Source organism: Pollachius pollachius (genome assembly GCF_949987615.1).
Source record: "Pollachius pollachius genome assembly, chromosome: 16".
NCBI classification, from domain to species: domain Eukaryota; kingdom Metazoa; phylum Chordata; class Actinopteri; order Gadiformes; family Gadidae; genus Pollachius; species Pollachius pollachius.
In genome coordinates, this window is record NC_136949.1 from 19546290 (window position 1) to 19561798 (window position 15509).

The 15509-nt window shown below is 44.0% G+C and overlaps 1 protein-coding gene across 2 annotated transcripts in view; it reads left to right on the forward strand.

The window, feature by feature from the left end:
• The first annotated feature begins 216 nt into the window (after positions 1–216).
• The window catches only part of tbc1d32 (TBC1 domain family, member 32), a 61810-nt gene continuing 46517 nt past the window's right edge, over positions 217–15509 (forward strand). The window contains exons 1-14 of one of the 2 annotated variants that reach the window (XM_079753250.1): positions 217–346; positions 991–1160; positions 1423–1572; positions 2394–2571; positions 3520–3591; positions 3760–3885; positions 6403–6481; positions 6859–6962; positions 9080–9141; positions 9226–9376; positions 9459–9518; positions 11067–11160; positions 13919–14056; positions 15084–15173. In XM_079753250.1, the coding sequence (XP_079609376.1) occupies positions 1006–1160; positions 1423–1572; positions 2394–2571; positions 3520–3591; positions 3760–3885; positions 6403–6481; positions 6859–6962; positions 9080–9141; positions 9226–9376; positions 9459–9518; positions 11067–11160; positions 13919–14056; positions 15084–15173 (1459 nt within the window). In that variant the 5' untranslated portion in view covers positions 217–346; positions 991–1005. The remainder of the gene's footprint in view (positions 347–990; positions 1161–1422; positions 1573–2393; positions 2572–3519; positions 3592–3759; positions 3886–6402; positions 6482–6858; positions 6963–9079; positions 9142–9225; positions 9377–9458; positions 9519–11066; positions 11161–13918; positions 14057–15083; positions 15174–15509) is intronic. The other variant, XM_079753251.1, reaches the window with a different exon arrangement.

A 15509-nucleotide genomic window follows, 5' to 3' on the forward strand; every position in this document is an offset into this window, starting at 1 on the left:
CACCGTCACGTGACAGCAAGTTACATACGTCACAAACATGCGACAACACGCGGAGCCTCTGGTACAAATATACTGATAAAATAAAACACAAACATAACGAGACTACGGAAACTACGTGAACCTCGTCGTTTTTCACCGTCTGATTCTTTTACTTTATTAAGTGTTTCAGTACTACCCAGAATCCAACGCGGGACCTGTACAACCCACAATGCAGCGCGGCGGAGCAGAGTAGGCTGTGTTTCCATGGAGACGGATCCGTCAATACGAAACGAGTCGGGACGACAACGTCTCTCCACCGTGAAGGATCTCTATCTTAAGGACACAGATGACGTCATCATAAGAACAGGTACGGTGACGACATCGTATTGACGTAGATGTGACGCCGTCTCCACGTGCCGGCAGGTCAGCAGAAAGGGGTTATCACTGGCTGGAGCGCTCTGCAGCCAGGGTTGACAGATAGGACGGGAAAACTGGCACAATCTGGCAACACTGCACCCTAGCAGAAAAGGGTTATCGATAAGGCATCCATCATGACGTCACCCTTGCTAAACCTTCTGATCCATCACCTCCTCTAAAGGTAACCATGGTGACATCGCCATAGCTAAACCTTGATATGGATCACCTCATCTAAAGGTGACCATGGTGACATCACCATAGCTAAACCTTGATATTGATCACCTCCTCTAAAGGTAACCATGGTGACATCACCATAGTTAACCTTGATATTGATCACCTCCTCTAAAGGTAACCATGGTGACATCACCTTAGCCAAACCTTGATATTGATCACCTCCTTTACGATGTAAAGCACTCAGACGCAGAGGCACAGACCCATAACCACGTAAGCTAACCCCCTCTGGTACCAATAACCCTGTCTGGTACCCATGACCCCCAATTGTCACTCTTTCAATTTCAGGACCAGTAGGCCCACCGTTTCTCACCTCTCAGGACCAGTAGACCCACCGTGTCTCACCTGTCCCCCTCCTCCCAGGCCCAGGACTAGACCATGTCCCAGTTCTCCAGCGAGGATGAGGCGGAGCTGCAGTATCTGCTCCGTCAGCTCCTGAAGAGCACAAAGGACAGGATATCTGGCGCTCCGTCCATCGAATGTGCTGAAGAGATCCTTCTTCACCTGGAGGAGACCGACAAAAAGTTTCACAAGTCAGTAAAGTAAACACAACGACTATAAGCCATATAACATACCATTTTTTACTCTTGAAAAACTATTTTCTTCCTGAAAATCATGTATTCTGGTAAATATATTTAATTCACTATTATTTATTTTTAAGAATCTCAGCCAAAGTTCCAACCAAATTGTCATTTCAGAAAATGTGCTGCCTTAAAAATATTGAATCTATGATGGTCTTCTGGTCTCCCCGTCTGTATATCAATGATTACTGGCGGACTGTGTTCCTCGCTCTAGCTATGAGCTGGTCAGGTACCTGCGGCAGCATGTGGACCGATCCCTGGGGGCGGTGGTGGAGGCAGAGACGGAGCTCGGGGCCGGAGGAGACGCTGGAGCCTCCGCTCACGACATCCACGCTGTCACCAGACGGACCAGGGACTCAGCAGAGTGAGGAACCCGGCTCAGCACTAAACCACCACAGCAATGACTTTGAATATTGAATTATGTGGTTGGTTATGAAACTAGTATCTTCACATGGAAGCAAGTTCATTCAATGAAGAAACATTTGTTTTTCTGACACTGCTACAATGTGTATGGGTTTATTTAAATAACTCTGAAACACAAATTTGCCCAATGGATAGACCTTTTTTAAGCAGAATATAAATAATGCTGCTTAGATATATTCAAAAATGTATTGCAATTTATTTGTAATTTATTCCGGACACAGAAGCAGAGGCTTTCCTTTCCCCCCTAAACATCACAATGCACCAATGCATTTGCATATTAGGCGTGTACAAATGTACCAATGCATTTGTAACCACCTAATACGCATGTAGTTACACAATAACATTGTACATCCCTTTTTAACACATTCAACAACATTTTGCACAGGGTGTTCAACGTGCTAAACCCCTACTTAGCATATAGTAGACCCCTACATTTTTCATTTTTTTTTGAGAGTGAGATAGTTAGGAAGGTATGGGAGATAGAGGGGAGGACATGCAGCAAAGGGCTAGGGCAGGAATCAAACCTGGGTCGCTGCTATCTGGTCTAAGACTTAATGGTACACGCTCTACCCAGTGCGCTACTGGGGCGCCCCCAGTACACCCCTACTTAGCACGTTGTACACCCCTATTTGTCACATTCTACACCCCTAATTGTCACATTCTACACCCCCTAATTGTCACATTCTACACCCCTAATTGTCACATTCTACACCCCTAACAAGCTTATACGACACAATAACATGACCATTTCCTTGTTACCAGATACAAGCAGATGATGCAGACTCTGAAGAACACCATGAGTCTGGTGGTGGAGTCGCTCATCAATAAGTTTGAAGAGGACCAACTGAGGAAAGAGGAAACGTACAGGGAAAACCTCCCTGAAGCATCTGAGGGCCGTTTCAATGACAACTGTTCAGACAGCGACTCTTCCTTCAACCATGTAAGTAAAGGGAGCCGTGACACCTGTGGTGTTTACAGGCACTTTGTTTGAATGAGCTGAATGAATCCCATTAAGGGGATTCACATTTACATTAAGCATTGAGCAGACACTTTTATCCTAAGCGACGGGTCAACCACGCAGGACGACAGCCAGCTTGTCAGGAGCAGTCAGGTGTGGCGTCTGAGGGAAGAATCAGAGAGGGAGTGGACATTTTTGGGTTGTGTATTTTCAAATTCTTGCTTCGTTGTGCACTTTTCAGCTCATTCTTTACAATTCTGGAATCTTACATACTGCACCTTTTAAGGTGACTCTCTGAAATGTGTTTGCATCACACACATCATATTCTGAATGTCCAACCTCGGTTTGGCATTCGTATTCAAAGTCACTTATGATAAAGTCACTCCAAACAAGAGAGTGTATATCATTGCGTATTATATTATCAATATAATATAATATAGAGCATACTCTTGAGGAGTACCACTTTTGTACTCCTTGGGTCCGACAGTAAAATGTCCACTGCTTGTTGGCCACCTCTGCCTCTCCTGCAGGGTACATCGTAGTCGGACTGAATGAAGGAAACTCTTTTCACTTTAACACTAACCATTATGAATAGAATTAAGTATTTAGTTTTAACAATGGTTGCATTTCTTTCTTGATATGTAGCACCACCTGGCCCTGACCTGTCACACCCTGTACTTTGTCTGGATACATTCATTGATTTATGGCCAAATGAAGGTCAATTCATGATCCACACGCAATTCTTTGAGCTTATGACTTGCTTGATAACACACTAGAACAATGCTGGTCTTCATGTAGTTATCTATTCGGGAAACTGGGACACTAAAAAAAAAAGTGACAATTATATGTATTGTACTTACTTCCCATTTTTTACTAGCTAGTTTTCGACAACCATATACTCGCGACTTAACTTATTTATTTCCTTGTCAGAGTTATGCATTCATTAAACAAGAGCAGCTTCAAGCCTTGGCTGAACAACTGGACTCCAGCCAACCAAAAGAGGTAAAAACTAAAAGTTGATAGCGGTGATTGCGTCAACATCGTTGTAATGCTTTACTTTGCAAAATCTTTTGATGTACTGGGTGCTTCATGCGTGGACACAGTGCAATGCATCGTGGGTGGGGAACCACCAGCCCCGACTAACTGCCTTGTTATTGTCATGAATGTCAGGTGCGTTGGGAAGCCCTCCAGAAGCTGTGTTGTGCCCCTCCCTCTGACGTGCTGAGCTGTGAGACCTGGAACAGCCTGCGCACCAGCCTGTCTGCTGTGCTGGACGACCGCGACCCTGACCTCAGCGTGAGTGTTGTCTCTGTGGAGCTGTTTGGTCTGCTGGTTGGCCACATGCCCTCTGTGTTCCCACCAACACATGGCTCAACCCGCGGGCAGGGACACAGGGCTTTCCTGGGTCATTTCACGTGACCCCGCCTTCTTTCTCCACTGTGTCTCATGTATTTCATGTGTTTTGCTTCATGTTGATCACTTTAATATTTCATTTTATTCTATTTCATATTTAAACCATATGCTGACTATTTTGTACTTGTACTACATACTGAACTAGACGCACCCAGAATAGTTGTATTCAAAAGAGTAATCTGGTATAATGTATAATATATAATAATCAGGGATGGTGACCAAGAAACTAATTTCATATCTAGGCACCGATGCACTGAGCTGTGTTAAGTTTGATGAAAGACATGTGGGAAGGCAGAACGTATGTTTAGCACGTGTTTAATATGCATGAAAGACCGAATGCATGTTTAGCACATGTTTAATACATATGAAAGACAGAATGTACGTTTAGCATGTGTTGAATACGTATAAAAGACAGGACGGATTCTGAACACGTGTTTACTACATATGAAAAACAGGTGGAAAGACAGAATACTGTGCGGGCAGCCCCGCAACATGACAGGTTCTTGCATGTGACCAAACACGTGTCTTCTGCCTTGTAGCAGGAATACACACAGGAAAACACTGCTTACAGTGGGGGATCTTGAGGGCCACAATAAGGAAAACACTGCTTACAGTGGGGGATCTTGAGGGCCGCAATCAGGACAACAGGTGATTGCTCAGATCAGTGAAGAATTTTTAAATGGTATGCGAAAGATAATGGTGCTGCTATGATATCACACATGAGCTATCCTAGGGGGGTGCTCGGGGTCCCAAACATTGTCATGCTGGGAGGAACTTTAGCATTAGGTTAGGGCCACAGTCCTGGGAAGTTCCAAGATTCAACTTTGGAAATATTGTCCAGAGTCAGCAACGATCTACCAGTTTTTGTTGTTGGTTTTAATCAGTGACAGTATTGTTTGAATAGGTTACCATGGTCAACGATCTGAAAAAAATATTAAATGTAACTATTGATGAGAAGGTCCTTTGTGGCCCATCAAAGTTGACATACATAACCATAATCATACATGATTTAATCAAATGGGATATCACACAGGTCTGATAAAATAATAAATTATCAAATTCAGTTCAGTTTTCACATACTTCCTAAATATAACTGTTAATGATTTGAATGAATTGATTTATCCTGTACAAAAGTAAAAGATTCAAACTGGGTACCTTAGCATCATGGCTACAATGGTAAACCCTACTACTAGAGTTAATTTACTGGGTAATATAAATGGAATGGAGCCAAATAAAGAGTACTTTACAAACATCTGTTTTCTAGTCGCAATCAGCCATACAGTAAACTACCAAAGGGCAATGTGCATTATCAATGATTAATGAATGTGGCACTACCCCAAGTCTCATTGGAAATAACTTACTATCTAGATTTCCTGATGTCATTTTCTCAACATCTGTGTCCCTATGTCTCGGGAGTCTTTACTCTGTCCCTCTTCATCGTTAGTTCTGAGTCTTTACTCTGTCCGTCTTCATCGTTAGGTAATAAACACACAATTTAATAGAATGAATAGACATAATTTAAGAAAATAATGATAATTAGGATTTTAAACAATATAATCTCTAAATCCTTTTTTTTTTGTACTTTATGGACAAAAGGTTGTGGAAGGAGGCCAGATATAAGTCGACAGATTTGGCTTAGAAAATTGAAAAGCTATTTCGCTATTATTGTCAAACATTTTAAAAGGCAATGGAGTACCGAGATAATTATTTTGAGAATCAGAGTGGTATGATATGAACACTGGTTTTGGCTTTAACGTTTAAATAATACTTTTTAGTAGTTTAGTCTTAAATGGTATAAAAATGGAGCCAAATTGTAGATGATTTTTTCCTGATATTGTGTGTTCTTCTAGACTACCAGTCTAGAATGTGCTCTACTTTGAAAGAAAATGGTTGTATAGTGCGGCTGCCATGACACAAAGTGGTTATGAAACAAAACATCTAGACGTTTGTTGAAAAGCTCATAACACAGAAAATTGCACACAGACCGGAATCTCCAACTGCCACCCCATCAAAAAATCATTGTTTAACTTCTGCTTTTCCATCTGGAGGCCAAGTTGTGGTATCCCTCTCTCAGCTCTGTCTTGGAATGTCCTGCTGACACTGACAATTTTCCCGATACGATTAGACAATTAAAGACAGTCAACCAAAAGTCTTTCTATCGAAGATTAAAATAGTACTCTACTTTGGAGTCTTTATTTTCCCCCTTTTGTATGTCATGGTTATGTCTGTGGGGTGTTGAATCTGTCCCGGTTCGTATGTCATGGTTATGTCTTCGGGGTGCTTAATCTGTCCCGGTTCGTATGTCATGGTTATGTCTGTGGGGTGTTGAATTTGTCCCGGTTCTTATGTCATGGTTATGTCTGTGGGGTGTTGAATTTGTCCCTCTTCCACTCTTTGCAGGATAAAGTACTCAAGTTCTTTGCAAAGACCTCCTCTTCATCGCCATTCAATTTGACCCGAGAGATCTACAGCAGCTTAGGTACACACGTTAAAACTTTGCTGTAGCCATTACATGCTGTCTTACTCCATCAGAGTTGCATCTGAAGGCCTGATGGAAGGTAGAGTGCTTCATGAGTCTTCCGTCATATGACGCCCAGTCTGCCTTGATCATCATTCGAACCTGACACACTCCAAATGAAAGCTGTCGTTCATAAATCATGACATAATACTTTGCATATTTATTGTTAGTAGTTTACAGTGTAGTGTAGTGTGAAGTGTATAACATCCAGTCGACGCGGCTCTGGGCAACTGACGTGACGATGTTGAGGTGGAGAGACCTTAACTGTCCCCATATGGCTGGACGGATCTAGTACAATGTAATGATCAAGAGAATGTTACGTCTGTTTCTATGTGTAGCCAAGAGTCTGGAGGGATACTTCCTGTCTCACAAGCTCAGCCTTCCCACTGGCTCAGATGGGATTGATGTCACCAGGCCTGACATCAGCCGCCTTCTTAAACAGGTAGAGCATTCACAGTTTGGACATTACTTGGACAAGTTGCAAAATCCCACTCAGTCAATAGTCAATAGCCTAGATCGGATAATATAAACAGTTTGCTGATACAATAAATGCTTATACTATGTTGTAATCAGTGGCGGCTGGTGATCAAAAATGTTGGTGGGGCACAGTAATAGACAGGGGGTCTGGGGTTCCCCCCCCCCCCACCATACATTCTTTTGAATTTAATAGATTTGATTTCCTGTATTCTGGTGCATTTTGGGGATGGCCACTACCTATTTACCTATACTATTCATTCAGATTCATAGCCTACATCCTGACTTGCAGGGCCTGGACCAGCTTACACTGCATATACAAACCTACTTTATGGCCGTTCCACCAGCTATTGCTATTTGACCCATTGTTATTCTGATATTGAGACAAATCATGATCACTGTCCTATAGCGTCCATTTTTTGTGAGTCTCAATGTCTACTTCAAATGCAGTTAGAAATATGGGACAGTTGCTTCATTTTGTTTATATGCTACAGGCCGAAAGACTAAATTAATATGTAACTTACTTGCTCCTTTTAAGTATAACATTGCTTGGGGAGTCCAATTCCTCCACTGAAAAGGGTGGAAAGTGCTTACAACTCTCTGCTAGTTAGCGATCTATCTCTTCTCTACATGTCGTTGTGTTGCGCGAATGCTGCTGAGAGAGGTAGCCTATTTGATTGATTCGCTGAATTGTCCAATCATGTGGTGATAACAAAAAAGAAAAGCGATACCATTGGCCTGGGGCGCACACTGGTGCGACCCGAGGGCGAATTTTCTTGCGCCAATGAAAAGCTTTCTCTGCTTGATAGGCAGCAAAAAGTTAGCGAGCTTACATTAGAGGTGGATTCAATGATTCGTTTACGTGAACCAGTTCGCGTCAGTCAGTTCGCCAAGATGAGTCGTTCGCGAATCGTTCGTTCGTTCGTTCAGCCCAGTTTCCGGTTCAGTCCAGTTTCCGTTTCCGGTAGCGGTGAATCGCATCATGCAACGCACCCATTGCATGGTTCTCAGCTGAGTCAGTCAGACTCAGTGCTACCGGAAACTCGACTGAACTGGTTCAGTCGAGTTTCCGGTGAATCGAATGGCGAATCGAATCACTTTATCCTGAAAGTTGAGTCAATATCGTTAATTTTATATATTAAAAAAATACCCGAGATAAAGGAACAATGTGAAACCCTAACCCTAAAATGTAAACACCAGGCTGCTTGACAAGAAAATGTAACGGACCACCTGAGGCTTTACTTCACCTCAGAGATAATGCGTTAGTTAATAATGATATGCCTTGCGGCATATCATGCGGCATCACCTGCGCATAGTGCTGCTGCGTAGGCCTACATGGACGTTCCAAGTATGTTTACTTCATGTATCGTTGAAGCTAACTAAGTAAAGCCTAGTTATAACTATAACCTGCTCCTGGTGCAGTGCAAGCAACAGTGTGTGCCGTGAGTCGCCTCGGTCCCTCGTCTTCCTGAACGAACTGTCTGCGAGTCGTGGGTCTGGGAGGAGTCAATTCTGAGTCACGAACGACGCGAACGAGAGAGAAGAACCAGTTCGGATCGTTCGTTCTAACGATTCGTTCGTTCGAACGAATCAGTTCGCGACCGAACCACCTCTAGCTTACATTGACTTCAACGTGGCCGGCGCCCCTGACTTGGAGGAGGGCTTTATTTCGAATGACCAATAACTAGCCTAGCCCAAATCATTAACGTTCAAACGCATTTAAATGGTTGCTGGCAGTGACAAGTATATCGCACAATTAAACGAGGATAAATGCTATGTATTTTTGTTGATTTATTTCGTATTGATAATAGTTGATTAATAGATGGCAGATATATTCAAGTGAATATTTCACTAGCGCCCTCTATTGACCCACCGCCACTGGTTGTAATATAATACTTATTCTGTTGCTGATACACTACCTATAATTCAGCTGTCAGCATCACTGTTTCTAAGCTGATACTAGCCACAGAGGCTACAGAGTCTGTAGCCATTCAGAGTGTAGTATCCCTACTATTAACTCATTGAATATAAATGAGGAATAGGACTGAGTTAATCAATACATGTTCCTTTCGTATCTATTTTTAGATGAGGCTGATAAATGACTTCCAGAAGGAGATGCCGTCCTTCTGGATTCGCCACCCGGAGAAGTATGCGGTGTGATCCTCTTTCTGCTTATTAAGATTGATTAGATGTGCTTTGTGTCACATGTTGTTATTTCCCCATCCTTTTAGGTACATGGAAGAAGTCATAGAGAGCACCTTCTCCCTGCTGTCAGTGCACCCTGACCTGGGCTTGGCCTCGCCAGGGACAGAGAAAGCACTTGAACCTGTTTACTTGCTAGCCCTGCTGGACATCAAAGCAACCTGGTTCAATAAGTGGATGGTCTGTATGCTTATGTCTTACCAATGAAGTCCATGCTACTGCTGTCTCCGGTCATAACATTTCCCCAATTCTTTTTCTGCAGCATAGTTACTACAGCAGAGCTGTCATCTTCAGACTCCTGGAGAGAAAATACAAGAGTCTGGTGAGTAAAATACTTCATCAATATTAATTGGTTATCTATGACCCTGTATACAGGTGAGAGAAATCTTCATTCTTAAACCCTTTGTTTAATTTAAATTGGTTCCAGATTCAAAATATGTTAACAGTAAATGCTGCTTGGGTGAATATAAAGGAGCAGTTTATGAGAGCCCCCCTTAATATGCGCACACACACATAGGTTACAGGTCTGAACCAAATCCATGGTTTGCACAATCTGTTTGCATCTCTCTTGCGTAAGCAATCTCAGATCATTGTCAAATTGCAATTTGAAGAGCTTCAAACCGTGGCACCACATCAGGGTTCTGGGTCCCAGGTGCTTAGCTGTCCAAGCAACTTCGCCAACCAGCACTGTTCCCTATGTTAGTGAGAGCATAGTTATGATGGGGACTCATTGGTGTGAGTGAAACGGCCACAGTGCTGACTCTATCTGGCTAACCAACTGTCAAAAAAACACATTAAAAAAAAATGACATTAAAGATGATAAATGAATGAGTTGGTAAACAAAGCAGAACAAGGTTCGGTTCATAGTTAAGGGGAAAATTAAAAAAAAATGCTTGTTTGTCAGCAACGGAGAAGATCAGCAGCAATGAAAACACCAATAAACTTGGTTATAGCATTTGCATTTCTGAATTCCCAGACAGGGGTTGTTGAAATAGTGTCGTGAGCTGGGTTTGCACAGCTTGTTTTTTTTTCACAGCAACGGTGATGGTAACATCAGGATGGTGCATTTTCAAATGCTTGTGCATGTTAAAGTGCAGTACGTAGACACGGAGAGCCCTCTCCGTAGCCGGAGAGCCTGTCGGAGACCGAGATGAGCTTATGTGCGCATCCAATATTTTTTAACTATCCGTCGACAGCATGGACCTATTGGTCACCTCAATGGAGACGGCAGGGCAGTTAAAGTACAAAGAGAGCATGCATTTATCATTTCACTGATATTGAATCGTATTATCGTATGCTCGCTCACTAAGCCTCTTCCCCCTTCACCACTCACAGTCAGTGAACGAACAGCGAGTCAGCGACAAGTGGGTCTGGGGGGAGTCGAGTCTGAGAACGAACGAGACGAACGAGAGAGAAGAATCAGTTCAGTTCGTTCGTGTTAAAGATTTGCTCATTCGAACTGGTTCGGTCGCAAACGACCCATCACTATCTCCGTCTTGACTTTGCACCTTAATTACTCTGTACATTGTTTACTTTGCACCTTAAGGACCAATAAAACACCAAATAAGATTTGAAAAGCTCTGGAAGTTTATTATTTACAACACTGCTTACATGGTCTGTTGTCAACATATAAGATTGATCGGGCGGCGAATTGCATTGCGTATCCGACATCCCGACGGAGAACTGCTGAGGGGTCTCCGTAGTTACGGAGTCGGAGTAGTATACTTTGGCTAAACGGTCCGGGGGGAACTCCGACTTCGAGTTTTAAATTCTGCATCGCAAAACAAGCCTTTACATTCGCCATATTAACGCTTGGCGGGCCTTTGACCATCTATGGCTTGTGGCTCTACAATCATGTTGTGTCTTTCAGATTGTTGCTGCCGTCCAGCAGTGTCTGCAACACCTCACAGACTGTGAGCACAGATCCCACCAGACCAGCTGCTCCTCTGCGGAGCCACAGACCAGTAAGAGCCCCCCCAGCGGCCCAGTGCTCACTGTGTCCAGTAAGAGCCCCCCCAGCGGCCCAGTGCTCACTGTATCCAGTAAGAGCCCCCCCAGCGGCCCAGTGCTCACTGTGTCCAGTAAGAGCCCCCCCAGCGGCCCAGTGCTCACTGTGTCCAGTAAGAGCCCCCCCAGCGGCCCAGTGCTCACTGTGTCCAGTAAGAGCCCCCCCAGCGGCCCAGTGCTCACTGTATCCAGTAAGAGCCCCCCCAGCGGCCCAGTGCTCACTGTGTCCAGTAAGAGCCCCCCCAGCGGCCCAGTGCTCACTGTGTCCAGTAAGAGCCCCCCCAGCGGCCCAGTGCTCACTGTGTCCAGTAAGAGCCCCCCCAGCGGCCCAGTGCTCACTGTGTCCAGTAAGAGCCCCTCCAGCGGCCCAGTGCTCACTGTGTCCAGTAAGAGCCCCCCCAGCGGCCCAGTGCTCACTGTGTCCAGTAAGAGCCCCCCCAGCGGCCCAGTAAGAGCCCCCCCAGCGGCCCAGTGCTCACTGTGTCCAGTAAAAGCCCCCCCAGCGGCCCAGTGCTCAATGTATCCAGTAAGAGCCCCCCCAGCGGCCCAGTGCTCACTGTATCCAGTAAGAGCCCCCCCAGCGGCCCAGTGCTCACTGTATCCAGTAAGAGCCCCCCCAGCGGCCCAGTGCTCACTGTATCCAGTAAGAGCCCCCCCAGCGGCCCAGTGCTCACTGTATCCAGTAAGAGCCCCCCCAGCGGCCCAGTGCTCACTAGGGATGGGGATCGAAACCCGGTTCTATCAAGGACCCGGTTCCACTTTTTTCAAAACCCGAAAATCATTAACGTTTGGGCTTATCGATACCACTGTCGAGTCCCATCGTTCATTTATTAATCTTTTTTGTCCCGTAGGTCCTGTAACGTAATATCGTGTCCCTCGAGTCGCCTCACGGCATTTAAATCAAATCAATCCAATCACTGCAGCGCGTCCACCAATGTTTTTGAATGGAATTGTAAGCAGGTATTACCAGCACTCGAGTTGAGGGGGGATGGCATCCCCCTTTGGAATTAAAATGATCAAAATCATCCCCCTTCTGAAACAGCCATCCCCCCTTCCCATCCCCTGTTGTTTTATCAATTAATGTGGAAATATTACCGCTATTTCATTATAGTGGTTTCCTTTTTCAATTCGGCGCAACGTTACTTTTCCCAGGGACAGATTTGACAGCGACACTGCATTCTCGGGCAGTATGCTATTGCGCAAGCACGCAGGCACACTTGCTGCGCGCCTGCGTACTTGCGCAATAGTGCCTTCACGAGCTCTCATTCCATACCGTACGAGACAGACACTGGTAGCGTGAAGCTGTCTCAGCATCTCAGACATCGCTTCCGCAGACAACTCTGTCCCCTTTTCTCCCTTTCATTTCAACCCGTGAGCAACGCTTGTCTCCCTTCTCTGCCGAATGCATTTTTGAAAAAAAGAATAAGAATCAGTTTTTAAAATCCTTTAAAAGTGATGCATGCCTCGAATCGTGTGATGCGTCCGATGAGCTGCGTTTTTGGGGATAAAATAAGAGCGATGACAGTAGTCATCGCTCTTATTTTATCCCCAAAAATATAATTATTATAATAATAATAATAATAATAATAATAATAATAATAATTAATAACAACAACAACAACAACAACAACAAAAATAATAATATCCCCCCTGGTTTTTTTTTTTACAACTCGACCGCTGGGTATTACAAGTAAAACAAGTATAGTCTGGGCGTTAATTTTGCATGCGATGGTGGCAGAACGGGCGAAAAGGGCGAAAATCATTTATTGTAAAGGGGGGAACACAACCTAAGTGGCCAAGCACATTAGCATTGTGCATCAAATAAAGGCTAAATGCAGAACCTTCGACTGTCTCCGAGTTCAAAAGACTCCTGTCTCCTCCTTCTCCTGTCGCACCACAGACGGGCCCGTCTTAATCCTCCACTCAAAGTACGAGCGGTAATCGCACACGCAGACATTGTCGCTATTCCCGTCCATTAAAAACAGTAATCCAATTGTGAAATCGGTGTTGTAATCGGCAGCATACAAGCTAGTTCTCTTAAAAAGTAAATTAAGTTTCAGATGTGCTGCGTGATGATGTGTTGAGTTGGCTCAGTAAAAAGACTGTTAGATTATCATGATGCGTTCAAATGTAACATAGAGAAACGGTCAATTGAGTTTTTGGTGAGAAACATGAGTAATACTGTGTTACTCATGTTTCTGTATTACTAATACATTTGTAAAGTGCTCTAATCATTTTAGTATATATAATTAAAACTACTGATGTCAATATTTATTAATAATTTCATATTTAATTTAAAATACAATTATTTAGTTCCTAAATATTTTCCTCATCACTAAGAAACGCGTCATATTTCCACCAATTAATAGAAAAGTATCGGATTTGGTATCGATAAAGACTCGGATCGTTAAGGAGTATCGAAAATGGTATCAATATCAATAAATATTAATGATCCCCATCCGCAGTGCTCACTGTGTCCAGTAAGAGCCCCCCCAGCGGGGCAGTACTCACTGTGTCCAGCGGTCAAAGCTCCACTTTAGTTCAACCTGTGTCGCTTTGCTCTTTTAACGTCACCAAATCAGGGCTGTATCTCTTGCCACAATTTCTGGCCACTGTATGTGTAAGTACAGCCTATATACATTATTATGGGAAGGATGCTGATGCTGTTGCACTGCAATGTTTCACGGTGCTTTCCCTATCTCTGGTCTGCTGCAGGCTCCTCTCAGTGGAGCATCTACACCAGGAGTGAGCTGGAATATGCCTTCTTTGTCCATTCACTCTGTGTTCTGGGAAAAGTCCTGATTTACACCAATGGCAGAAAGCTCTTCCCTATCAAAATAAGGAAACACAAAGGTATGTTTGTGTAATGGTCTGCCTAAGCCCAAAATCTACTGACCACATCAGCAATAACTTTTATCTACATGGCGCAAAAACAGATGTCAACACACCTACAAAGTACATAGACACACCTTTGCCCTTCCTTCTCATGTCCCTTGTCGTTTTGGCTTCTTTGTAAACCCTAATGGCTGAGCCCTCATGACTCAGTCACTGTGGTTATGCAATGGAGGGATTATTTTTGGAATAAATCAAGGCCCAATATAACATGATGATACATCTTAATGTCACATTATATTGGGCCTTGAGTTATTCCAAAAGACAATCACAGACAGCTGTCAGTCAGGATAATTTCTCTGTGATATCACCATGGTAGTGGATTTTCTTACAGTCAAATACATTTAATGTGTTTGTTCAGCCTTAAGCACACTTTGTCTCAGAATTTTAATTTTCCTTTCCCAGTTTCTAGTTTTACGATGCTCCTGCACTATGATCAGTTAAACGGGAAAATATGTGAAAAGTATTAGTTAACATAAAAATGTGCTTGTAAAACAAAACATTTCACAACATTTTTGTTGTCCTAACACACGGTAAAATGTTTAATCCTGACAAAAAAAAAATCAGTTTAACATTATGTTCAAAAAGATCTTTCAGCATGCCTCTATATTGGCCTGTTATTTCACCTTTTTATCTCATTGTCATTGTATGTCCAACCAATCATGTTAATGAAGTGCACCTCATGTGTATTCCCGAGGTTCGGTAGATTGCTTTGTTCTCTGTTCTCCCACAGTCCATCCCGCCACTATTATTTTCTCCTTTTTCCTCCTCCACATCCACTCTAGCCTGACCATTCCCCTGTTATCTCCTCGGTCTGCAGCGACTGTATAGTGCCAGGGCTGATAACGGGCTGTGACAAAGCATGGTGCAGTTGTTTCCCCTGCCTTGCCCTCGGACCAAACAGACTGTTCTTTTCAGGCTGCCCTCAGTCCCACACTTGGTAAACGTACTAATCTGGGCTCTTAATGTCCCCGCTGGGGTCCTGCAGATCCCTTCAGTCTGACGGACCTGGTGGTCACACTGATCAACATCATGTACCAGCACCCCCACTCCCCCTGCACGGATCCCTCGCACACAGGTGGGCCAAGAGATACTCACACAGCCAGACAAATACACTCACTCACTCACTCACTCACTCACTCACTCACTCACTCCCTGACTCACTCACTCACTCACTCACTCACTCACTCACTCTCCCTCCTACTCACTCACTCACTCACTCACTCACTCACTCACTCACTCACTCACTCACTCACTCACTCACTCACTCACTCCCTGACTCACTCACTCACTCACTCTCCCACCTACTCACTCACTCCCTCCCTCACTCACTCACTCCTTCACTCACTCACTCACTCACTCACTCACTCACTCCCTGACTCACTCACTCACTCACTCACTCACTCACTCACTC